The following is a 24,318-nucleotide window of genomic DNA, read 5'->3' as shown; positions in this document are numbered from 1 at the left end:
CCCTAATGCTTTAACACACACACACAAAATTGCTTTTATTGCCCAATTTGTTTTCCAGATATATTTTACACAGTTCATTCATTCATTCCACAAACGTTCGTAGCATTGAAAGAAGCCTGATATACACATTCATATACACATGCGCAGTTTCATGTTAATTATTGACAGCATATATATATTTTTTTTTCCTATCATTCAGTTTTTATAATCATTATAAAATGTCATTCTTACTTCCGCGGTGGCAGAGAAGAATAAGGCGGAGAATTGGGGGAGGCCGCGGAGAGGGGTCAGGATGGAGGTTTGGGACCCCCGCCTCCCCCACCCCAGGGCCGCTGCGAGGAGGGATCTGGGTGGAGGGTTGGGGATCCCAGACAACCGCGCGAGCAAGGGCCGTCTGGAGGCTGTGCCCCGGGTACGCACCAGCCACGGAACCCGCGGACGCGGACGAGCACGCGTCGGAGGGCAGATGGGGGGACACCAGCCGCGGCCGGACCCGGAAGTAGAGGTTGCCGAGTTCCTCGCCCCCACCCCCGCCACGCCCCGAGCGAAAGCTGAAGCGGGAGTCCAGGCGGGAGCCGCGGTGGGGCTGCGGGTGAGAGGCGAGTGGCGGGCGCCAGGCGACCCCGGGAAGTGGGAAGCGCCGGCCTTTTAGGGGCACGTTGTCCGAATGCTGGCCGGGCGCCGGGTGGGGGGTTTGGTAGCCCTGGGGCATGAGAAAAGATCTGGTCTTCTTGCATATTCTCGCCGCCTCTTTCCTGGCAGGGTGGACCCCCACCCCAGGGTTTGCAGTGGGGGTTCAGGAGGTGATGGGCCAGCGCTTTGTCCGGTGCCTGGAAGGAATAGGCACTAGAGTTAGTAACTCTCCTTCATGGAACCGCCCTGTAGTTCTTTGAGGTGCGGTCTGTTGTTTGAATCTGTTGTGACAGGTAGGGAAACTGAGGTTCGGGGAGGTGGTGCAGCTGTCGCGGCCACTGGACGCCTCCTGGGCCCTGCCTCAGTCTTGAGGGCACCCTGGTGTGTTTCTCTGACTTGTTCTTGACGGAGAGGAAGGAGGGTCCTTTGTGAACAAATTAGCTGGAATCCAGGGGTAGTAATTTCTCCGCAGGTGAAAAGAAAAGGAAGACGTGGGCGGGGGGGGGGGGCTTCTCTTGCCTTTCTATTACTCAGCCTTTGGGAACAGGACGTGGGGAAGTCAGCCCAACGTGGGCTTGATGGCCTTTAGCCCTGGGGTCCCTAGAGCTTTGGCAAAGGTCACTTGACACCAGTCGGAATTGTTCTGAACCTCGGTTACTCGGTTACTCGTAGTTCAAAAACAAAAATTACAAATCCAGCCTTGTAGAGTGGTTGGCAGGATCAAACAAAGTAGCAGTTTATAGAGATTGCTTGCCTGCAGAGGAGGAGCTTTTGTTCCCTCTTTTCCTGACTCCATGGGGTTTGGGTTAAGTTCCTAAGGTAGGAAATCCTAGGGCTCTAAATGCTCTTTGAACCACTGCTAGGCCTCCACTCCCACTTTAAGTTCCGTCGTTCCTAAGACTGACAGGAAAGGACCTTATCGACTATGTCTCCCAAAGGCCACATACTATTGGTGGTACTGCTGGTGAGAGTTGACTAGGTAGTTAGTAACAGGCCAAACTGCTACTCTCTTTCACTTTGGGCCCTCCTAACTACAGTTCCAGTTTGCGGTGCTAACTCCATAGCACTTGCCAATCTTCCCTTTTGAAGTAAGAAGACAAACTTCAGACCCAGCCATAAGATCAAATGTGATTAACCATGCAGGTTACAGAAAGAAGCTGGTTCTGCCATTGACTACAGGATTTCAGGTCCTACAAAGCTATAAAATTTCTTTTTTAAAAGAATATACATTGAAGCATTTGTTAAGAAGCAAAAACTTAAGTGAATAATAACGTTGGTAGAGCAAAAGGGTTTTGAGATGGTATGTGGTATGATCAGAGTTTGCAAACCATTGCTTTCAGCTTTTATTCTCCTCATTGACTTCCCTTTTGAAATTGGAGTGTGCCTTCATGGAAAAATGGAGAGGCCCAAGATAATCACAGAAAATTAGCCACAGTAAAGACTGCAGAATTCTTTTAAGAGGTAGAACCTGATGCAGTTTAAAAAATATATATACCTGGTAAGCAAGCAGGAGTTTCAAAAGCAACTTAGCTAACTTCCCAGGTAACTTTTGGAATATCTCTTTCTGAGTCTTAGTTTTTCCTTGAGATGGCTGTATCAGACCATCACCAGCGTTCCCTTCCTGGGATTCCGTGATTCTGAATCCTTAAAGGAAGTCCTATCTCGTTCCTAGTAAATCAGTGATACTGAGATCATTACAAAGTACTCATGCAGAACTGAAATATAAACTGTTGGACCAAGCCAGAGCTGCGAAAGACCTACACGTATTGGGGTGGAAATGGCAACTAGTCTGATGTGTGGACAGGTGATGTGAACTCAGGAGGGATGCTGGTGTGCTTTTGTCCAGTTGTATCCCTAGCCCAGGATAAATTAGGTACTCCCTTTGAAGATGAGTTAGGGGAAAACATTTTTCTCTAAAGGGATCTTTAGAAAAGACTGTTAATTTTTACTGAAAAGGTGTTTAGAATCCTTAGGTATAAAGAAGAGTACTAGAAATATAAAACTTCTAGAAACTTTGACACCATAGGAAAAAAGGACATTGAGAAATGTTGGCAGTACTCAGATGTAAAGTCCATTTTTAAAATTTAGATATCTAGGGTGCCTGGGTGGCTCAGTGGGTTAAGCCGCTGCCTTCGGCTCAGGTCATGATCTCAGGGTCCTGGGATCGAGTCCCGCATCGGGCTCTCTGCTCAGCAGGGAGCCTGTTTCCTCCTCTCTCTCTCTCTGCCTGCCTCTCTGCCTACTTGTGATCTCTCTCTGTCAAATAAATAAATAAAATCTTAAAAAAAAATTTAGATATCTAAAAGTATTATTTTCAGGTAAAATTATTATTATTTGAGAGAGAGAGAAAGAGAGAACGCACACACTTGGAAGCAGGGGGAGGAACAGAGGAAGGGGGAGAGAATCTCAAGTGGACTCCCTGCTGAGCACAGAGCCCAATGTAGGCCTCCCTCTCACTGTCCTGAGATCACGACCTGAGCCAAAGTCAGACACTTAACTAACCAGGCGCCCCTTGTCTGTACTTTTAAATCTTAGTTCTCTTTGACCAGTCATTGACCACTAAATGTAACAGGTACATAAGGGAGTTTGGTTACCAGAAGCTGCCCCCAGCCCCAGCTTCCAGATCCTAACCCCAGGCCTGTCCCCCGGTAGTTCATTGCCATTTCTTGAGCGTGTGTATGTGTACACATGCACCCACAGAGGGCAGTGCTTTGTACAGTCATACACCAGACTTTCTTCATGTAATTTCTCTGAAACCTGATGCATGTTAGTATTTGCCGAGCAGATGCACTCCTTTCTAATTGCTGCTTGGTGTTCCATGGTACACCATACTTGGATTTAATGATTCCCTGTTGACATCTGCTACATTGTTTCTAATCTTTGATTATGAATGGTAATACTGCAGGGAATTTCCCAGGGGTGTGTCTCATCACAGGTGCCCCTGTATCCTCCCTCTTGAGAACCCAGTGTCCACGTCCACTGCTTGCTTCGCAGCCTCCTCTCCCTCTGTGGCCTCATCCCCCACCCCGTTCAGGCCCCACACCACTGCCCCTTGCCCTCTGACCTCTATTTTCTTTGACTACTGCTCCCTACTCTAGCACTTAGAGTTTTTAGGGCCTCCCATGGCCTCCCTTCCTCCTTACCCATCTTAAAGAATCATTCCCCTCAACCCCGGCCCCTCTCTCTCCCTCATACTGACCGGGCAGATCCCCTCCTTGCTAAATTTAGCTCTCCTGCAGCTGTCTGCCTGCCCCAAGCACCGCCTCCTGTCCTTACTGGTGACACTTGCCCTAAGAGAAGAGTGGCCCTCCTTCTGGCCAGGGACAGCCACGGCTTCCCACCCCTCACCCACCTGGAGACATCACTCCAGCAGGTCCCTCCTTGCCTCCTGCATCTTCTCTTTTCCCTCCTTACTCGAGCTTTTCTATCAAAAACCTGGTCGATATTGATTTTTCTATTGAAAAAACTGGTTGGGAACTCGATGAGTTCTAGTCTCAGACAAACATGCCAGCATGTTTGCCAGCATTTTTTCCATCTTAAAATGAAAAAGCCCACTGTGCCCTCTCCCCTCCTTCCAGGCCTTCTTGAGCTCCCCCACTCGGGCTTTTACCTCTGGCACTCACTGCAAGAAACAGCACCCAGCAGGGTCACCTGGCACCCACAAGTTTCCAGACTCCAAGGTCAGGTCTCTGCTGTCCCTTCACCTGCAGGTATCTATAGCCTTCTACATGGTGGGGGCTCCCCCTCTGAAGGGCCTTTTCTCTGGGCTTCCAGGATCCCACCTTTCCTGAGTCAGCTCATCTCCCTGGCTCACAGCCTGGGCTCCTTTGCCCGCTCCACACCTGCCACGTGCCACTGCCTCCTCCATAGTCCAGCTGGCTGGCCGGCAGGCAGCTTGCATTGAAGACACCTGCACCTTCGTCCCGAGAGCTGCTGCTTCTTCCTAGTTCCCATCTCAACAAATGGGGAATCCCATCCTGTAGCTGCTGAAGCCAAAGGCCCTGGAGTCTCTTCTCCATTCGCCTCACTTCCCATTCCCAGTCTTGCTGGCTCTGCCTTTGGAATCTGCCCAGACCCCAAGTTTCACTCAGCACCCCCACCCCGCTGCTTCCCAGGGACCTAGATGCTCCCTTCTTGGAGCAGCCAGAGAGGTCCTTTGAATGCTTGAAGTCAGGTTATCCTGCCCCTGCACTACCTCCCAGTTCCCTCAGAGCAAACCCAGAGTCTGAAGGCACCCTCCCTGCTGTCCCCCAACCCTCCCTGGACCTCCCTCCCCAGATGCTACAGGACTCCCCCCTGCCAATCCCTCCCCTCCCTGGCTCTGCTTTGCCCCATGTGGCCATGGCGACACGTATCAGGCACGTAGTAATAAATTGCTCAGTAAATAATTGTGGGACGATTGAATTCATTCCCAGCGGTGGGATTGCTGGGGATATGCACCTGGAGTTTTGAGAGACCTCTTCAGTTGCTCTAGGTAGAGGTCGTTCCAGCTGAACTTCCACCACCTACTAACGAGTTTGTCACCAGCCCCTCACCTACGTATGTGCTTACCCTGTGATCATTGCTGGTGAGACAAGCACAAGCTCTTTTTATTTCTGATATTCTGTGCTAGGTGTTATTGGCTATTCTATCACAAAGGGCTGGTTTCCTCATTACATAAACAACTGCTAAAAATAAGAAAACAGCAGTCCAGCTGGGGAGAAAAAGCTTTAATAAAATTTTTTTATTCACATAAAAAATGTGAATAGACCATTTACAGAAAAGGAAGGCAAATGCTTTTAAACACAAAGAAGTGTATTTCTGCACTTCTGAAATCCTTAGGTGTCTTCTTTTCATACCAAAGTTTATGTTTTCTTCTAGTATTTTCCTAGTTTGGGCTTTTGGCTTAAACTTCTGCTAGATCTGGAATCTGTTTTGGTGGAAATTATAAAGTAGGAGTCTAGCTTTACCCCCCACCCCACCCCGCCCCACCGCCGAAGTTTGCCCAGTTGTCCCAGTAGAAGTTGTGTGGTTGTTGTTGTTTGGTAATACAGTGTCATATTTGTCAACATCCAGGCCATATGTATAATGATCAAAAAGACAGACAGGGCTCGTGTTTCTTTTATTTAGCCAGCAGGAACTCATTGTCCGAAAGCAGTCTTGGAACCAGCTGTCACCATCACCAGCAGTGATGTAGACCTCAGGCTGCTCCTGCGCTGCTGGGAATATGAAACAGTAACTAACCACGGGGTTGGGGGGGCGGTCTGTTGTAAAGGGCTGGGGGCCAGCAGGAGGCATGGAGAGCTTTTTAAACAACAGTTAGCACTTGAACTGGACCTTTGAACAGTTGAGCTGCATTCTCTGGGCTTGGCAGTATGTTCCAAGCAAGGGAACGCAGGCCTGAGAATATGTTTTTCTTTAGACAGTTGTGTCCAGTTTCACTGGCCAAAACATGGTCTGCAATGTGAGAGGTTGCTTGGGGCAGGCAGGAAGGTAGATCAGAGTCCATTGGAAAAGGGTTGTCAAGTTCTGCTGGGATCCGGATTCCCTGGCCAGTGGGTCTCAGGTCTAGTTTTGGATCAGAAGGATCTGGAGAACATGGCCTGGCATCTGCATTTTATAAAACATCCCAGGGCCAGGTGCTTGAGTGGCCCATTCAGTTGAGCATCTGACGACTCTTCATTTTGGCTCTGGTCCTGATCTCAGGGTCCTGAGATTATGAGCCCCAAGTTGGGATCTCTCAGCAGGGAGTCTGCTTCTCCTTCTTCCTCTGCCCCTCCCCTGCTTGTGTGTGCATGCTCTATCTCTCTCTCTCTCTCTCTCTCTCAAATAAAACTAAATCTTAAAAACAAAAAAAGTCCCAGGGCATCCCGATTCTCACCTGAGGTGGAGGTGAGCCTCCACCCTGGGGAGCAAACGGAACTCTGCCCTGGGAGGAGGGCCAGCCATCTGCCTACCCCAGCCTATCAGTCCAGATCCAAAGGCCCCAAAGTCTTCCCGGCATGGATTTGATGACAAGACTGACCTGAGGTCATGGAGCCACATCTGCTTCTCCCAAAGGAACCCAGTCCCCCAGGTGTCCATCTCTAAGCGAGTTCCGTTGCTCTGGTTTGTCCAATGTCTTCAAGTTTCCCTAACTTCTTTTTCTCACCTCAGGTTTGGTGTTTGCTTGTTTGTTTTTTAAGTAAAGTCTACATCCAGTCTGGTGGGGCTTGAACTCACAACCCTCAGATCAAGAGTTGCATGCTTTACAGACTGAGCCAGCCAGGCACCCCTATTTTGGGGGTTTGGTTTTGTTTGTTTTACTTTGTTTTGTTTTGTTTTGTTTTAAAAATTTTATTTATTTATTTGAGAGAGATAGAAAGAGCACAAGCAGGGGTGGGGCAAAGGGAGAGGGAGAAGCAGACTCCCCACTGAGCAGGGAGCCGGACATGGGGCTTGACCCTGTGACCTCCAGATCATGACCTGAGCCAAAGGCAGCTGCTCAACTGACTGAGCCACCCAGGTGCCCCCTTTTTTTGTTTTGTTTTGTTTTGTTTTGTTTCGAAGTAAGCTCCATGCCCACCCTAGAGCCCAACACAGGACTTGAACTCAGGACCCTGAGATCAAGACCTCAGCTAAGATCAAGAGCTGGACACTTAACTGACTGGGCCACCCAGACACCCTAAAGAAATTGTGTTTGCTTGTTTTCTTTTTGTTTTTTTTTCTTAAATATTTGTTTATTTATTCTATAGAGAGAGAGCACGTGCACATGTGAGGCAGGGCGGAGAGAGGAAGAAACCCAAGCTGACTCCTCAAGCGTGGAGACCAACGAGGGGCTTGATCTCACGGCCCTCAGATCAGACCCAAGCTGAAACCAAAAGTCTGACGCTAAAGAACTGCATTACACCCAGGTGCCCCCTTTTTTCCTTTTTTTAAAGTGAGTTTCCTTCTTAGTAGTAGAGGTTCCATTAGAAGCATTTCTGTTTTCAGGGTCTTGTCTTCTCATCAGGAGTCAGCATTGACAGTAGCGTTGAGTCACAGAAGAGCGGTTTCTGAACCTCATTGCCATCACTCTGAAACCGGCGTGTGAAGGGCCGAAGCCCCCAGCTGCCTTAATACAAGATGAGGACCGTGCTCATGGTTGCAGAAAAGCCATCCTTGGCCCAGTCCATTGCTAAAATCCTCTCTCGAGGTAGGGAGGACAGCCCTTCGGGTGGGGGTGGGGCATGGTCCTTTCCTTCTTTTCCCCAAGTGTACCCAGCTCCCTGGAGCTGATGTGCTGCAGGACAGCAGGCGTCAATGCAGCATCTCAGTATTATCACTGTAGGATGCGTTTATGGCCACAGCCAGTGTGGGCCAGGACTGGGACTCCCAAAACCTACGTGCCCAGGTCACAGCCTGGTCACAGCTTGGCACCAGGTAAGCCACTGTAAGAGGAGTGCGCTTGTCCAGTTGTTGGTCATAAGCAGCAAGCAGCCCTGGTGACTTACACAGAGAGAGAATTCACTAGAAGGAAGAAAACAGAGCCAGGCGCCCACCCTGGTCTAAGTCTGACACCGATCTTAGACCCTAGTCTAATTCTGTGGCCATGCCACACACACTGCCCTTACCCCAGGACCCTTGTCCCTTCCCTCAAGTGCTGCAGCTGCAACCTCTGTGCCTCATGTCACTCAAGAGGAGCCACCAGACTGACCCTCGTCTAGGCCCTCCTGGGACACCAGGGCACTAGCCCTGCTCTGGCCACTGGGGCAGTGGGTGGGGTGCTGCTTCCCTTCCTATCTCTGGATTCTGTCCAGGTAGGAAGGGTGCCCGGGTGCTGGGTACCTAGAAGTGGTACCCACATACCATGACCATGGTAGGACAGTGCGTTGGCATCTCTCTGAAGGGAAGGGGAGAGCTGAGAAGTGCCAGGTCCCCAGATGCCGAGGGGCTTTCAATAGGGAGCATGAAAAGACACCGTGGGACTTGATAATGAGGAGGCCCCCCAGAGGCCCTCAAGTTGGAAAGAAGTGAGGCAGAAATGCAGGGAAGGTCCCAAGAGTGTCAATCTCGAGAGCATTCAGAGAGGGTGCTCCTTGCCTTCAGCCTGCCCAGAGCTCGGCAGGGGAGCACACTGTGTTGGTTGGTTAGCTGCAAACTGCGTTTCCCTTGAGAAGCCATGACCTCACCCAGCACTCAGTTACGTGCAGTGGCTGGGGACCATAATCACTAACTGCCCTGGGGAAGGGCATGGGGCCGCCTCAGTGGCTGTGGCTTGTCGGAGTGGCCGTCACCGTGCTCCTCCCCTGCAGGAAACATGTCCTCACACAAAGGCCTGAACGGAACGTGCTCGGTGCATGAGTACAGCGGGACCTTCGCTGGCCAGCCCGTCCGCTTCAAGATGACGTCTGTCTGTGGTCACGTGATGACTTTGGACTTCCTAGGTGAGCCCCCAAGGCCGTGCTCATCTCCTGTCCTGCGGAGGGAGGCCCTGCAGAGTGCCTAGTTGGAGCCAGGGGAGGGCTCCAGGCAGAGGGGTTTGTGCAGAACCCATGAGTCCTGAGGCCAGAAGATCATGGAGAGATGACCCAGGGTCCCTGGGTGAGGTGCCCAGAACCCACATTTTGGAGCTCAGCACCCCCTGGATCCCCATCCCAGAGAGAGTCCTTAGTCACTGCATGCCCTGTGCTCCTTCCTGTGCTTCCTGGAGACAGTGAGTGCCCACCTCGGGGGCGCCTGGCGCACACAGGCTTTTGGAACATGGTTCCTGCTGAGTGTGACTGTTGTCCAGTGGCCAGTCGGTGGCCGTCACTGTCATCCTTCTATCTTTGCTATCTGTCACCTTGGAAGAGCCCGCTTCAGTGACCCAACAGGCAGGTGCAGTGTCCTATGCTTGACAAGAGTCCAGCCAGGCTCTGACCCTTGCTCCAGAGGCTCATGGGCTGGGACCAGGGCCCCTAGGAGTTTCTGTCCCACACGGGTAAAGTGAGTCTTCTGAAGGTGCCATCTACTTCCTGGGATTGTTTGAGGACTCAGTGTTACAGTGAAGATAGAGAGCCTAGCACACAGCAAAGTCTCAACACTTCTTGCTGCTCAGTAACAACAATGACATTGATTCAGCTGTGTGGCCAAGCATTTGGATTCCTGAGTTTTATCACCAACCAGGAGGCGGGGAGCTGGGATTTGAACTTGATTCTGTCTGACCCGGTTCTCCCAGGCTGTACGAAATGGGGATGCTCAGCATGCAGGCATGAGTCCTGCATGGAGAAGTGGTTGGAGGTCCCAGTCATGAGGCTCCAAAGATTGATCCCTGACAGGGATCCCCTGAGCACCTGTCCTGTGTGCCGTCACGTGCTGGGTGGGGGGAGACTTGCAGAAATCCAGGCTGGGAGAGAAGGCCGAAGTATGAGTGGTATGGTTCAGTGCTCTGGCAAAGTGAGCCAGCCCAGGAATGGTGCTGCCAGCCACAGGGCATGTCCTGAAGTGAGGCTGGGGCAGCAGTGGCCCTGCCCAGGGGTGGCTCCTGTGGGTGGCGACAGTGTGGTTTCCCCTCTGCGGCCTGGGGGAACAAAGGCCCAGGTCTGCCCCTAGTTGTTTTCCAAACCTCGCTCTCCTGGGGTTATGACCATTGCAGAGGTCAAGCTCTGTGAGCCAGGAAGTGTGATTCAGATGTCACCATGGCTATGTTTGTAGGAAAGTACAACAAGTGGGACAAGGTGGACCCTGCAGAGCTGTTCAGCCAAGCCCCGACAGAGAAGAAGGAAGCTAACCCCAAGCTGAACATGGTGAAGTTCCTGCAGGTGTGTGCGGCGCACTGGGGCAGTGGGGCCTGGGAAGTCTCCGTCCTGGCCTCCCAGCAGTGCAGGCAGGCACCTGAGTCCTTCCCCCTTTCAGGAACCGGGAGGCCTTTGCTGGATACCGGCCTCCCAGCGATTTCTATCAGCGCCCCCTGCTGGCCCACGAGGCACCTTTCAGGCCTGTTCCTGGCCTTAGAACCACCCACAGGCCCACCTGGGCAGGCCTCTCACTGGGCCCTGGAAAGCAGAAATTCTGTTTTTTAAATTGTTTGGTGGTGCTGGTGATTTTCCTAGTTTTAAAACAAATGCATACATATTGTGGAAAATATTAGAAAGTAGAGGAAAGAAAAATTTATCTAGAATCACACTGCCTAAGACAACCCCCATTAACCTTTAGGCTTATTTCATTTCACCCCTCTCCCCGAGTACTTTTTGGGGTTAAGATCATATTGCATTTATAACCTTTTTGTGTCTAAAACACTAAGTTCTGAGCGAAGTTCTCTGAGTGGCAAAGGCAGCCTAACCATGGCTAGTACATCTGCTCAGCCCAGGCCTTGTTCTGGGCACCTGTCCTGCTCCACAGGGCTCACGTGCCAGGAAGGAGCACATGGACAGTGTGGGCCAGGCCATGGAGGTGCCAGTGGCTGTGTGCTCTGTGGCAGGTGGAGGGCAAAGGCTGCGACTACATCGTGCTGTGGCTGGACTGTGACAAGGAAGGGGAGAACATCTGCTTTGAGGTGAGAGGGGGACCCACTGTGGTCCTCACTTCTGTCTTCCCACTGACTGTATTTGCAGTCACCCCATTCCGGGGGCTGTGGCCAGGAATCCATGATGTTGCCTTCAAAATGCCTTTTTCCCCTCTCCTTTATTTTGGAAATTGCACAGACACTTCCAAATTTACAGACTCTACCAAGGGCAAAGGTGTGTTACTTCCCCTGCTGGGACCACTGTGTGAACAGACAGAAAGGGCAGAATTTTCTAGGTGGATGGGAGGAGGGTCGCTTTCAGAATCGCAGCCTACTGGGCACCTCTCAGGGACCTTCGGCCGAGGCTGGTTGCCACTTGGCTACGTTCCTCACTCCTTTTCTCACCTCTTGCCTTCACCGTCCACTCCCCACCCAAGATGCCCTCCAGCCTTCTGTCTCCAACCTCCCTGTATGCCTTGGCTGCATGTGTGGCGCCCTCACACGGGTCCTAACTTGACTGCAGGTGTCCTCTGATGCCACTCACCCTCCTGCCTCTGCACCCCAGCTCTCACCTGGGGCCTGGCACACCTTGGGGCTCAGGAAACGCTTCCTGTGTGACAGAGGGAGCTCAGGGCACCCCGTGTTCCAGCACAGCATCCTCAATAAACATGATCATGCTTTGTCCCTTCCCAGACACTCCACTCCCAGCGCCTCCCCTACAGGGCTGCTCCTCCCTGGGGGGGGCCTTTGCTTCTGGAGATGGAAACTCATGGGGCTTTCTCCACCTCAGAAACGAAGGCACCTCTTTCTTGTAATGAAGCAGCGTGGCCAGGCTCCCTCACTGCACAGCTTTCTTGGTGAATCAGGCTCCAGGTCTTATGCTATACTTCAGCCCTGAGGCCCCCCCAACAAGCTCCCACCTTGGGAGTCCCCTGTGCCCTCCCCAATCCTGCCCTCTGCCTTTTCCTCCTCATTCTATTTTCCTTCCCTGGCTTTTCTTCAGTCTCTTAAAAGTTCCATCTACCCCTCCTAGCCCTCTGCCCTCTAAAAGGAAGGGAAATGGGTCAAGCGGGAGGATTTTGTGACTGAGCTCCCTTGCATTTCCTGGTTTGGCGGGGATGAAAGAAGGTGAGAGAGAGGATGGTAGTAAGGGGCGGGTGTTTGAACAGGTTTGTCAGTGGAAGAAGAAGAAGCCATGTAGCAGGAATGCTGGGGAGAGACTGAAACTTCTGGATGGGGAAGGGGATGGTGGAGGGGCTGGCAGGAGGGAGAGGAAGTCCCACGCGGTGAGGTTCGGCTGGGAGAAGAATCGTGCCTCGCAGGTGGGATGCAGAGCCGAAGGCAGAGACCTCCGAGGTAGGTGACCACTGGGCCGCCTCCCCCAGGTCCTAGACGCCGTGCTCCCCGTCATGAATCCAGCCCACGGTGGCGAAAAGACGGTGTTCCGGGCCAGGTTCAGCTCCATCACGGACACGGACATCTGCGCCGCCATGGCCCGCCTGGGGGAGCCTGACCACAATGAGGCGCTGTCGGTGGACGCCAGGCAAGAGCTGGACCTGCGTATCGGCTGTGCATTCACCAGGTGCCGGCTGCCCATCCCATGGCCAGAGCCCCTGCCTCACCGTTCCCCCTGGTCACCCTGCACTTGGTTAGCACTAGGCCAGTGCCAGTATTCTACAAACCCTGAAGGAAGCCATTTGTCTGGCTGATTTAGACCACACAGGGCACCATGTGACAAGCAGGGTGTAGGTCTTGAGAAGAGGGTGGAGGGAATGGAATAGACTAGAAGGGTTTCCCAGCCCCAGGATCGGTGCAGCGTCTGCTCTTCTCTCTTGCCTTCCACGCCATGTGTGACACACACACGTGATTCCTCTCAGCCCACACACAGCCTCCTCAGGTCCGCTGCTGAGTATGTCCTCACCTTGTCCCCTGTCTTCTGAGCAGGGCGCCGCGACCAGCTGGCCCCAGGCTGGACTCACATGGCTGGTTAATGATGGTGTCTTGAGCGAATCCATGACCAGAATATCTTTCTCTGTCCCATGCCTCCCTGTAGGTTTCAAACTAAGTACTTCCAGGGAAAATATGGCAATCTGGACAGCTCCCTCATCTCTTTTGGGCCATGTCAGACCCCTACCCTGGGCTTCTGTGTGGAGAGACATGATAAAATCCAGTCGTTCAAACCGGAGACCTACTGGGTGCTGCAGGCCAAGGTTTGCTTTCCCTTTCTTCTGCATGCTGGGTCTTTCCAGGTTCAGGCTGTGGACTCTGAGGGTTTTCCATCATCATCCTAGCCCTGCAAGCCCTGAAGGCCAAGGGCACAGAGGAAGGAGGCCAGAGTGTTCTTCAGGGTACTCAGAGAAGGGACCCTAGCCTTCATTGGCTTGGATGCATTGAACTTACAGAAGCAGGAATGAAGTCAGCTTTGGCAGCGTGGAGGGGAGAGGTCATACCTCGGGGCCATCAGCTGTGATGGTCAGATCCAAGATCTGAACTGAGGGCCATAGGCCCCTGACTTCAAATGTTTTGAAGTCTTAGAATCCTCTTTTCAAATAAAATCTTCCATGTAAGCTGCCTGTAACATTTAAAACATAATACAGAGCTGGTCTGGTTGACATAGGGCAGGGGGGCACCCCAAAGGGCCACACCTAGTGTTGGCCAGGCATTAGATGGTAGGCGGGGATGGCCTTAATGTGTAGGTTCCCATGTTCCTTAAAGACACAGCAGCCTCAGCTTTGGGCTCGCATCATTAGACCACCAGCCTAATCTCAAGGGAGAGGCCTGAATCAGAGCAGCCCTCCCTCGGTACCGGGCTGGGTCTCAGCCTGCCTGTCTATGCACCTAGGCACACTTGTACAGGTATGGCCGTGAGACTCAGAGATGGGACCGCTGCCCTCCCAGACAAGGAGCAGCTTCATCTGCCTCAATTCCCTTCCCTGGCAGTGCGCTCAGCTGGATATTTCTTTCCCGTCTTCTTTTTTTATCCTTTTTCCTACAGGTTAATGTGGATAAAGACAGATCTCTTCTTTTGGACTGGGACCGAGTGCGAGTATTCGACCGGGAGATCGCTCAGATGTTCTTAAACATGACAAAGTTGGAGAAGGAAGCCCAGGTGGGCCTTCCCTGCCCACATCTGTCATGTTTGCTCTGGGTGGGAGGAGGTCTTTAGACGCCTCTGGCTGGAAAAGCAGCTTGTGACCTAGGGTGCCATCTTGGTCTCCTTTTCAGAAACAGACATGTTTTGGAAAGAAAAATGGTTCCTGATGCTCGCAGTCACTGTGGTGTGCCCCTGCTCTGTACTGGGCACTGCCCCACGTCCACCGACTGCCAGCCCCTTTCCACAGGAGCCCAGGGGCATTCTCTCCTTTTGGCAGGACTCCCATTTCACACAAATGTCCCTTTTCTGTGATGCTGAACGCTAACAACTCCACCGAGACCTGTGTGACCTGCCCAGGGTCACACAGCTAGCGTGGGGTAGCCCAACCTCGGTCAGCTTTCATGGCCTCTGTGGTGCTGTGGTTCTTTCTCAGGGTTTTATTGAATTTGAGGGTCACGTGCTTGGCTGTTAGGAAGAGGATGATGCCACCTGGCAAGGGGCTGGCTGCCTGGGGTGGAGACAGGTCCACCATCATCACGGCAGCCCGCAGCCTTACCAGCTACTGGAGTCGTGAAGGTGCGGCCTGGCCTCCTTCAGCAGCCTTCTCTTGTCCTTTTCAAGCTTTCCTTGGGTGCGCTCTACTCAGCCTATCGCGGTTGACTCAGGTTTTCAGAGCTTTCTCCAAAGCTGCTTCATTCTTTATCCACAATCACGTTCCTCAGGAGACCCTTGCCACCTTCTCCAGATCTCACCCATAGTGGTCCCAGCCTCCCCTGATGCATATACCCATTTTGGCCTAAATTTGCCTCCACTTTTGTTGGTCTAGAATTCAGAAGGCACAGTCCTGACCTGTGGCTGGGTCTCCATGGGATTGGGAGGGGCAGGGCACTGGACTTGAGTTGTTTGGATTGTTTTTGCCTCAGGCAAGACAGAGCCCTCTCTTCTGACAGCAGCTCAGCCCAGACTTTGAAGCTGACCAGTATTTTCTTTAAACTGCTTGGTGTTTACAAGTATTTCAAAATAGTTACCAAAATTGGAAAATTACAAGATTTCACATAAAAGTCCTGATTTGCAGCTTTTGTTGACGAACTGGAAGATGAGGCAATGCCAGTAGGCCCTTGTGGGATGTTCAGGGGCAGCGAGGGGTGAGCGGCTGCCCCTGGGGTGGGCCGGAGCTCCGTGGCCTGGCCCAGGCCTCACCTGCCATCCCCATGGCCGGGCCGCCTGGCTGCCACTAGCTCCTGGAGGATTTTGATTTTGCAACCCCTTCTCTTGGCTCTTTGCCATTCTTCTAAGTTTTCTCTTTCCCTAGAAATTCTCTAGAAAAGAGTTTTTTTTTCTTTTTCCCTTTCTGGGCCTAAATAAATATTCAAGTCTTGAGACCACTGTAAAGAGTGAAATTGAGAGGCAGAAAGACCAAGTGAATGAAACCAGACCTTCGGCCACACAGCCGGATTCTCTATTACGGCATCCTTCCCCCGCCACCAGAATCCCTGACTGTGCTGTCTTCTAGGTGGAGGCCACAAGCAGGAAAGAGAAGGCCAAGCAGCGGCCCCTCGCCCTAAACACTGTGGAGATGCTGCGAGTAGCAAGCTCTTCTCTGGGTATGTAGGGGTGTTCCTCAAAGTGCACAAAAGACTTCTTGGGACGGGTCCGTGGCTCACCGTTCAGCCCTGGTGCAGTGCCTGGGGATGGGGGCCAGTGCTGATGCTCTCGCCACTACTAGCGGCACTCTCCCTCCACGCTCACCTGTGCTGCATGCCCCCCCAGTCCCCCACTGTCCTTACCCCTGCAGAGGCCCCTCACTCTGCTCACCTGTGCTGAGTAGCCCCCTCCATGCTCACCTGTGCCAAGTGCCCCCCCGAACCCCTCTCTGTGTGCTCACCTATACTGAGGCCCCTCGCTCTGTGCTGTCCTGTGCCAAGTAGCCCCCTCCATGCTCACCTATGCCAACTGCCTTCCAGTCCCCGCTCTGTATGCTCACCCATGCTGAGGCCCCTTGCTCTGTGCTCACCCATGCCAAGTGCCTCCCCCACCCCCCGCTCTGCTCCCCCATGCTGAGGCCCCTCACTCTGTGCTCACCTGTGCTGAGGCCCCTCGCTCCGTGTTCACCTGTGCTGAATGCCCCCCCGCTCCATGCTCACTTGGTGTCAAGGAGCAGCCCACCTGCAGTATCCTGTGAGGCTTAGTGGGAATCTGAGCTTCGTGCAGAATTCATTTTTCTTAAATTGCAGAGTGAAAATAACTAATAACAAACTAACATGCAAGAGGATCCCTTCTCAGAGGATTGTTGGTTAATATTCAACAGCTTCTTTGAATTTATGTGAGGAAAATGCGACCATTTTGTATGACTAAACATCTCCTCAGCTGCTGCCTGGGTTGAATGCATGGAAGCCCATGGTTAGGGATCCCCTGCAGGGCAAGCCCTCATGTGTCAGTAGCTCAGTGGAGTCCTCTCAGAGGCGTTAGACGATGGAGTTCCAGCTCTGGACCCAAACTCTGGTACCATCTCAGCTTGGCTACTTTGTTTCTTGTCCCAGAGCCTCGATTTCCTCACAGGAACCCAGGGCGGCCGTCATGGCCATCACAGGGTCTTGCTTGTTCTGAGGATGACATGACTGAGATGGTGCACCCTCACAAGAGTGGAGGCAGTGAGTGCCACCACCCAACAGGGGGCATCCTGGCATTAGCAACCCAGAGCAGCTTCTCTGGTATAGGGGGAGAGGCCACGAGTGGGAGGCTAGCGCTCTGGACCCACCTCCTGCATGGACAAATGCGACCAGTGTTGACGTAATCTCTCTGGGCCTCGTTTCCATGGCAGTGAGAAGGGGTTGGGACTGGAGAGTCAGCCTTCTCTGACAGCTTTTGGCCTCAAGGCATTGGTAGCCGCTGCAGCCTGGGGAACTTGGACAGTGTCCTTGGAGAGTGGCACCTTCAGGGATCCTCAGGGCAGTGATGACACCAAGTGACCAACAGCTGAGGGCCAGCATCTGCTGGTCAGGGAGAAGCAGGAGGATAAGCCATCCCTCGGTGGTCCTGGAGTGCCATGAGGACAGAAATACCCAGGTGGCTCAGAATGGGGGGCGACTGCTAATTCTGCTGTCATAGTGGGACATCAGCCAACCCCGAAGCAGACCCCAGGTGCTCCATGGAGTGTGCGAGATCAACATGCTGGAGCCCACATTGAATCGGCATAACCCATGTCATGAGGGTGGGACTGTGGAGCGTTCCTATCCTAGGTCCACTTCACAAGTTCAGGACTTGGCCTTGGAGAATGCTGCCCAGGCACAGATGCCTGGCCAGTAGCTCCATGTGCTTGCGGTGCCCATTCGGAGCTATCCTGATCTACCAGGAGGCCCTGGCCACCTTCGGTGGGGAGCCCGAGTGCCCAGACCCATAGGCAGGGACCTGGCCATCCCCGGCACTTTGGTCCAGCTGAGCCTACCCTCTCTTGCAGGCATGGGGCCTCAACATGCCATGCAGACCGCCGAGCGGCTCTACACACAAGGCTACATCAGCTACCCGCGGACCGAGACCACCCACTATCCCGAGAACTTCGACCTGAAGGGCCCTCTGCGACAGCAGGCCAACCACCCCTACTGGGCTGACACAGTGAGCAGAGCCACTGGACACGCTTGTTGCCAGGGTCTGGGGACCCAGCCCAGGCGCTTTGGCCAAACCTGGGACTGGTGCTGGCTCCCTCCCTGTGGGAATATGGCTATGTCCAGACTCACACACCACCTTGTCTTCTCTACCTCAGGTAAAGCGCTTGTTAGCAGAAGGTATCAACCGGCCACGGAAGGGCCACGACGCTGGTGACCATCCCCCCATTACCCCCATGAGGTCTGCCACTGAGGCCGAATTAGGTATTGGACACTCCCCCAACACACACGCACACATACCCACTCCAGGCTTCTGGGTGGGAAGTACTGTCACATGGCACCTTTGGACAGTGTCAGGCCCCATTGGCAATGTAGGGACTCCCTCCCTTCCCCACCTGCTCCTGGCTATGGCAGAGGAGGTCCCCTGAGAGTTGTGTTCTGTGGCTGTGAGACAGGACAGAACTGCAGTGGCCACTGGCAAGAGGCAGGAGCAGGAGGAGCATACAGATGGGCCAGGACAGAACAGGCCAGGACCAAGACGGAGTGCTAGGGCCCCACCTACCAAGGCGGTGCTGGTGGCCTGTGTCCTGGGAGGAGGCAGGGAAGGGGAGAACTGTACCTGTAGAGACTGGCCACTGTGCACAGCCCGAGTTTGAAGTGATGGTTGCAAGTCCCTTGCTGCGGACCGGCCAGGCCCTGAAGAGCAGTCCCACGTCAGTGCGGGGGTAGAATGTGGGAGCCCGAGCTGTGAAGAAACCGCCTCAGCAAGGGAGAGTCACTTTCTCTTCCTGTGTTTCCTCCTCCTCTCTTGAGCGTCAGTGCAGGCCAGCCCTGCCATCCTGTGCCAACAGCCAAGGCTCTGCAGCCTAAGGGAGAGCTGTGGGGGGGAGGGGTCCTAGAACCAGTCCCTGGCCAGTGACAAGCTTCTGTGCATGTTGCAGGGGGCGAGGCATGGCGGCTGTATGAGTACATCACCAGACACTTCATCGCCACGGTGAGCTACGACTGCAAGTACCTCCAGAGCACCATCGCCTTCAGAATTGGGTCTGAGCACTTCACCTGCACGGGCAAAACCGTCATCTCTCCAGGTACAGCTGGGCATCCCACTGTGGCTCCTCCCACACCTCCACAGACTAACAGAATGTTCTCCATCGTTCCGGGAGAGGGAGGCCCAGTGTCTCAGGCCTGAACTGCCCTGAGTGGTCGCATCTTGTGTCCCCAGGCTTCACGGAGATCATGCCCTGGCAGAGCGTGCCTCTGGAGGAGAGCCTGCCCACCTGCCAGAGGGGCGACACCTTTCCTGTGAGCGAGATAAAGATGCTGGAGAAGCAGACGAGCCCGCCCGACTACCTGACTGAGGCTGAGCTCATCACACTCATGGAGAAGCATGGCATTGGTGGGTGCACCTGTCTGCCCAGGCCCTGGGCCCGAGGGTCCCCATCCTGGGACCATGGGCCAGGAGATGGTGCTTCCAGAGCTGCTCCGTGACCCCTCCGTGCCCAGCACCTGGTAATTGGGGCCCAGGGTGTGGCCAGCTCCTCAGGCAGTGTTCACTCCAATGGGAGCTGCCTGGTCCCTGATGTGCCCTGATGTGCCCCACAGCTGACCAGGCTCTGGAGGGCCTCGAGCATCCCAGTTGTTGTACCTGGCTTCTGCTCTGTCACCAACAATTATGACAGGTGATGTCCCACCTGAGGCTGGGGCTCTGGGGACAATGGAGGCCTCAGCTGGAGAGCTGCACCTGCTTCTTCCCAGGGGCCTGGTGCCTGCCATGGGTCCTGCCCTGGGTCCTCAGGTACAGAGGCTGTGGGGTGTGGGTGCTGCTCCCCCAGCATCCTCTGTGCTTCTCCATGGACAAATCCATGGATCCTTAGACCCCATGACCAAAAGTGAGTTTGTGTCCACAGAGAGGGCTCTTGTGACCTTCTGAAGGGCTCTTGTGACCTTCTGGCCAAAAGCAGCCCTGTTGACGTGGGGCCCCCAGGGCTGTTTGAAGAGGCTCTCCCCTCTAGCAGTGGCAACAATGCAAGGGATTCAGACTCCAGTCCCAGCATTATCCTTTAAGTGTGATCCCGTTAGCCTCTGAGCACCATCGAAGGAGATTCCTCAGCAAGGTGGAGCCATAAGGGCAGCATCTGACAGTGCCAGGTGACTTTGAAGTCTCCAGGGGAGGTCCCACCCTGGAAACTGATCACGAGGCACCTGGGAGCCAGAAAGTGGGTGATCCTGAGCAGGTTTCAGAGGGTACAATCTGGCAGCAAGCCTGGGAGTTCCTCTGTGTTCAGGGGTCTTGAGCCCTGGTTCCAGAAGGCTCAGGTATCTTAGAATCAAGGCAGGAGAGCCCGAGGTGGTCACCTTTTCCAGATGTGAGGGGCAGGTGGAATGAGCTCCCGTGACATTGGCAGAGTTCCTTAACCTCTGTGAGCCTCTGTTGTCTGTAGACAGGGATTAAGCCCCCAGCACTGGCACTGGGAGAACCATCTTTGGATTCACGAGACCATTCTTGAAACACACGCTTGGTGTCCCACACAGTGCTGGCCGGAAATAGGGGAAGGGGCTGAGAACCGGGGGCCCCGTGGGAGGTGGGTGCAGATGTGGAGCCTACAGCGTGATGGGGGCAAGCTGAGGAACCCCAGAGCCTTGCTGTGTATTTCAGGGACAGACGCCAGCATCCCTGTGCACATCAACAACATCTGTCAACGCAACTATGTCACTGTGGAGAGTGGGCGCCGGCTCAAGCCCACCAACCTGGGCATCGTCCTGGTGCATGGCTACTACAAGATTGGTGAGTCTGGCCGGCTGTGGCTTCCTGGCTGCCGCCTGGGCTGTGGCACTGCATTTTTTGGCCCGTGGTCTCTGATGGGCAATGGCCCTGTGGGAGGGCCCTACCTCCCACTGCAAGGGTACTATACCAGCACCCCCCAGAGGATGTTTCCCAGCAGGGTGCTCCATGTTGTTGATGGATGGATGGACAAGTGCAAAGGTTCCAAAAGAGGAGGTGCAAGGGGTGCTTCCCCACAGATCAGCTAGGCCCTGGGTCCTCCTTGCAGAGCTGTCGGCTCTGTCCGCAAGAGATTCCAAGGAGATCAGGGGAGATGGTGGGGCATAGGCCTGGTCCCAGGACTCCCAGAAACTGTGACACTGTCCCAGGGACAGGATGCCCCCGGCCACTCCACACGGGATTTTCTGGGTAGGAAATGAGGAAGGGCCTGGGGTCATGGGACTCCAGGCTGAACTGTTGGGGGCTGGCCACAACCCCTTGATGTGAGTGCTCCCAGTGGCACCTGACCCCTCCCCACCGCCACACCTTGCAGACGCAGAGCTGGTGCTCCCCACCATCCGCAGTGCAGTCGAGAAGCAGCTAAACCTGATCGCCCAGGGCAAGGCTGACTACCGCCAGGTCCTGGGCCACACACTGGATGTCTTCAAGAGGAAGTTCCACTACTTCGTGGACTCTATTGCTGGTGAGGCCCCCCTCTTCCCTACCCCTGGGTCAGGGCCACCATGGCTGTGTGCGACTGGTATCCAGATCTGGAGTCCAGACTCTGGGGCTCCGTTGGGAGGACAAGGCAGTGGCACCTCACTGCCAGGCCGTCGTCGTCATCGGGGTTAAAGCACGGGCGTCTCACCACCGCACACAAGCCACCGGCTCAGGTGACCAGTGAGGTGGCAGCTCTGCCCTTCTGTGACCCCACACCCTCGGGGATTGAGAGGCACGCACTCAGGTCCTGGTCCACTCATGGGGACCTCCCCTCTGCCTGTCCATCTGAGGTGAAGGTGGGCTGCCGGGCCCAGAGGATGTGACTCTTCTCTGCACTGCTTGCCCCCAGGAATGGATGAGCTGATGGAGGTGTCTTTTTCGCCCCTGGCGGCCACGGGCAAGCCCCTGTCCCGCTGTGGGAAGTGCCACCGGTTTATGAAGTACATCCAGGTAAGCAGGGTGAAGGGCTATAGCCTCCCCTCTAACCTCCGGTCCTGGCGGGCATAGACTCAGTCAAGTCTTGCCACCTGTGGAAGCCTCTGCTTTATCTTCAGTCCTGCAGGAATAACGGTCTTGGTCCTGGTTGTCACACAAGCATGAGAGGCCTACCCGGCCTTGCCCACAGACACCCATAGTGTCCCCTGACTCCAGGGACATGTACACTGTGAGGCCACTTAAACACATTTTGTCTGGTTTTTCCTAACAAAACATTATTTGCTGTGCTGGGTACTTGTGTACACACAGGGGATTTAGAACTGCCTTTCTTCATGCGTGCAGCAAGTGTGCTGAGACTCGTGGCCAGGGGTCCTTGCCTGAGAGGTTGTTGCCTGGCAACACATTCCACGTTTTGTGTTATGTGTGACCTATTACCTATTACATATGACACGTATTGTGTGTCTGCATTCTGTTACGTACAGAGGTATACTATCGTGTTACACGTTACATGTTGGTGCTATGTACTACACAGTACCTACATATTCTCTACACAACGTATGTATGATATATATATGACATATATATGACACAGCGTATGCATGATACATATCATATATATGACATATCATGTATTATGTATTGCATGTTATATTTTCTGTATCACATATTACATTGTGCATGACTTGTTACATATTGCATATTCTGTGTTGTGTGTCCTATGTTATAGATTACATGTTACATGCATTGTGGATTACATGTTACCAGCTACTTCAGTACCATGAGAATGAGGGTAGGCAGGAAAGTTGGGTGGCCTCAGTGACCCTGAACCCCCTCACTGGTGTTACCTCAGGCCAAGCCGAGCCGCCTGCATTGCTCACACTGTGATGAGACCTACACGCTCCCGCAGAACGGCACCATCAAGCTCTACAAGGAGCTCCGGTGCCCGCTGGATGACTTCGAGCTGGTCCTGTGGTCATCGGGCTCTCGGGGCAAGAGCTATCCACTGTGCCCCTATTGCTCAAACCACCCGCCCTTCCGAGACATGAAGAAAGGTGAGTGCCATGTCTCTGGGCCTAGGCCGCTCCCTCCGGAGACAGGCTGGCCTGTCCCCCTGGGTGTCCATAGTGCCTCTTTGGGCCCCGCCCCGGCCCCACACCATGCTGGTCTCTGAGGGGCTCTGCCCCAGACCCAGCCCCGACACCAGTGTGGGAGTGGGAGTCCTGGGGTGGATTTGGGCCGTGCTGAGGTGGCCCAGCTGTCTGCCTTTCTCCATGCCGATCAGAGTTGACTGGGCAACTATAGTCAGCTCATTCAGGATCTGGGCAGCAGGCGTGCTGTGCCCTCTCCCAAGTGAGAGGATGCAGCCGGCTGGGGGACCCCTCCTGGCAAGGGGGTCTGCTCTCAGTCAGTGTCTACCACTGTTCTGTCTCCTCATGGTGATTACTGGAGAAAGGAAAGCATGTGACCAGGTGGGACCGAGAGTCTAGAGGGGGCCCAGGGCCTAGCATGCTCGCCCTTGGCTATGCTGTCCTTTACACCACACCCAGCCCCTTGTGTCATCACCCCATGCCATGGACAGGAATGAGGCACAGTGAGAGGCATCTACCCGCCTTCACCTGGAGGCCTGGGGAGTCCTCAGGAGTCTCAATTCACCCCTCCTGACTTGGGCCTCACCTGTGTGACAGGGACAGTCTGCATTTAAGCTGCTGGCATCCCTGAGGCCCTGCCTGCCCTCCAGCAGCTTCCAGGGAGGCCAATGGCCCTGTGTAATCTGATGGCATAAGAGCCACTTGGCTGGAGCTTGGAATGAGCTATGGAAGCAAAACAAAGGGGGGCGATGAACCTGGCTGGAGGCCACCAGGAAGACCTAGAAATGATGGGGGGTTGGCTCTCGAAGGTTGAGGAGGTTTTAGAGAAGCAGGGGCAGTGGCAGCAGGGGTACCGAGACCCAGCATAAACAAGGCCAAGAGGAACGCTTCTTGCTGGGATGAGGGTTCCAGACCTTGAGACCCTGGGAGGAGGCCCCTGGGAGGGAAGGGGGAGGAGCTGGGGGTGTGCATCATGGGCTGCCCTCCCCCCACCAGGCATGGGCTGCAACGAGTGCACACACCCCACGTGTCAGCACTCGCTGAGCATGCTTGGCATCGGCCAGTGCGTGGGCTGTGAGGGTGGCGTGCTGGTGCTGGACCCTACCTCGGGCCCCAAGTGGAAGGTGGCATGCAACAAGTGCAACGTGGTGGCACACTGCTTCGAGAACGCCTACCGCGTGCGTGTGTCCGCCGATACCTGCAGTACCTGCGAGGCCGCCCTGCTCGCCGTGGACTTCAACAAGGCCAAGTCCCCACTCCCAGGCGACGAGACACAGCACACAGGCTGTGTCTTCTGCGACCCCATCTTCCAGGAGCTCGTGGAACTGAAGCATGCGGCCTCCTGCCACCCCATGCACCGCGGCGGCCCAGGGAGGAGGCAGGGCCGAGGGCGGGCTCGGGGCCGGCGGCCGCCTGGCAAGCCCAATGCCAGGCGGCCCAAGGACAAGATGTCAGCCCTGGCCGCCTACTTTGTGTGATGGTCTTGCCATTCCTCACCAGGCCCCACATGGGTGTCCTGTGGGCTGCAGAAATCATTAAAATGCATTTTGTTCTTCTCCAGA

The 24,318-nt window shown here is 54.2% G+C and overlaps 1 protein-coding gene across 7 annotated transcripts; it reads left to right on the top strand.

Annotated features, from left to right (window-relative positions):
- Nucleotides 1-401: 401 nt before the first annotated feature.
- Nucleotides 402-24,318, top strand: TOP3B (DNA topoisomerase III beta). 7 transcript variants are annotated; one of them, XM_082697669.1, is made up of 20 exons: nt 507-592; nt 5,743-5,847; nt 7,347-7,505; nt 7,585-7,786; nt 8,886-9,017; nt 10,267-10,373; nt 11,033-11,107; nt 12,442-12,638; nt 13,110-13,266; nt 14,052-14,165; nt 15,664-15,754; nt 17,608-17,762; nt 17,911-18,016; nt 18,694-18,840; nt 18,975-19,148; nt 20,409-20,537; nt 21,067-21,216; nt 21,583-21,683; nt 22,519-22,720; nt 23,753-24,318. In XM_082697669.1, exons 4-20 carry the CDS (start codon nt 7,717-7,719, stop codon nt 24,232-24,234), a joined length of 2,589 nt encoding a protein of 862 aa, XP_082553795.1. In that variant the 5' UTR covers nt 507-592; nt 5,743-5,847; nt 7,347-7,505; nt 7,585-7,716; the 3' UTR covers nt 24,235-24,318. The 7 variants fall into 7 exon arrangements, with proteins under 7 accessions (XP_082553794.1, XP_082553793.1, XP_082553797.1 ...); XM_082697670.1 differs by having other exon boundaries at nt 508-599; XM_082697668.1 differs by lacking the exon at nt 5,743-5,847 and having other exon boundaries at nt 402-599.

The sequence above is a fragment of the Mustela nivalis genome (genome assembly GCF_964662115.1).
Source record: "Mustela nivalis genome assembly, chromosome: 14".
Classification (NCBI taxonomy): Eukaryota; Metazoa; Chordata; class Mammalia; order Carnivora; family Mustelidae; genus Mustela; species Mustela nivalis.
This window is presented reverse-complemented; position numbering and strand designations above follow the sequence as displayed.

Excerpts from the sequence above, each read along its gene's own strand:
- TOP3B (XM_082697668.1), top strand. The coding sequence starts at position 7,717 with ATGAGGACCGTGCTCATGGTTGCAGAAAAGCCATCCTTGGCCCAGTCC. Across the intron at positions 9,018-10,266 it reads GATGACTTTGGACTTCCTAG|GAAAGTACAACAAGTGGGAC; the intron begins GTGAGCCCCCAA and ends CTATGTTTGTAG. Across the intron at positions 13,267-14,051 it reads ACTGGGTGCTGCAGGCCAAG|GTTAATGTGGATAAAGACAG; the intron begins GTTTGCTTTCCC and ends TTTTTCCTACAG.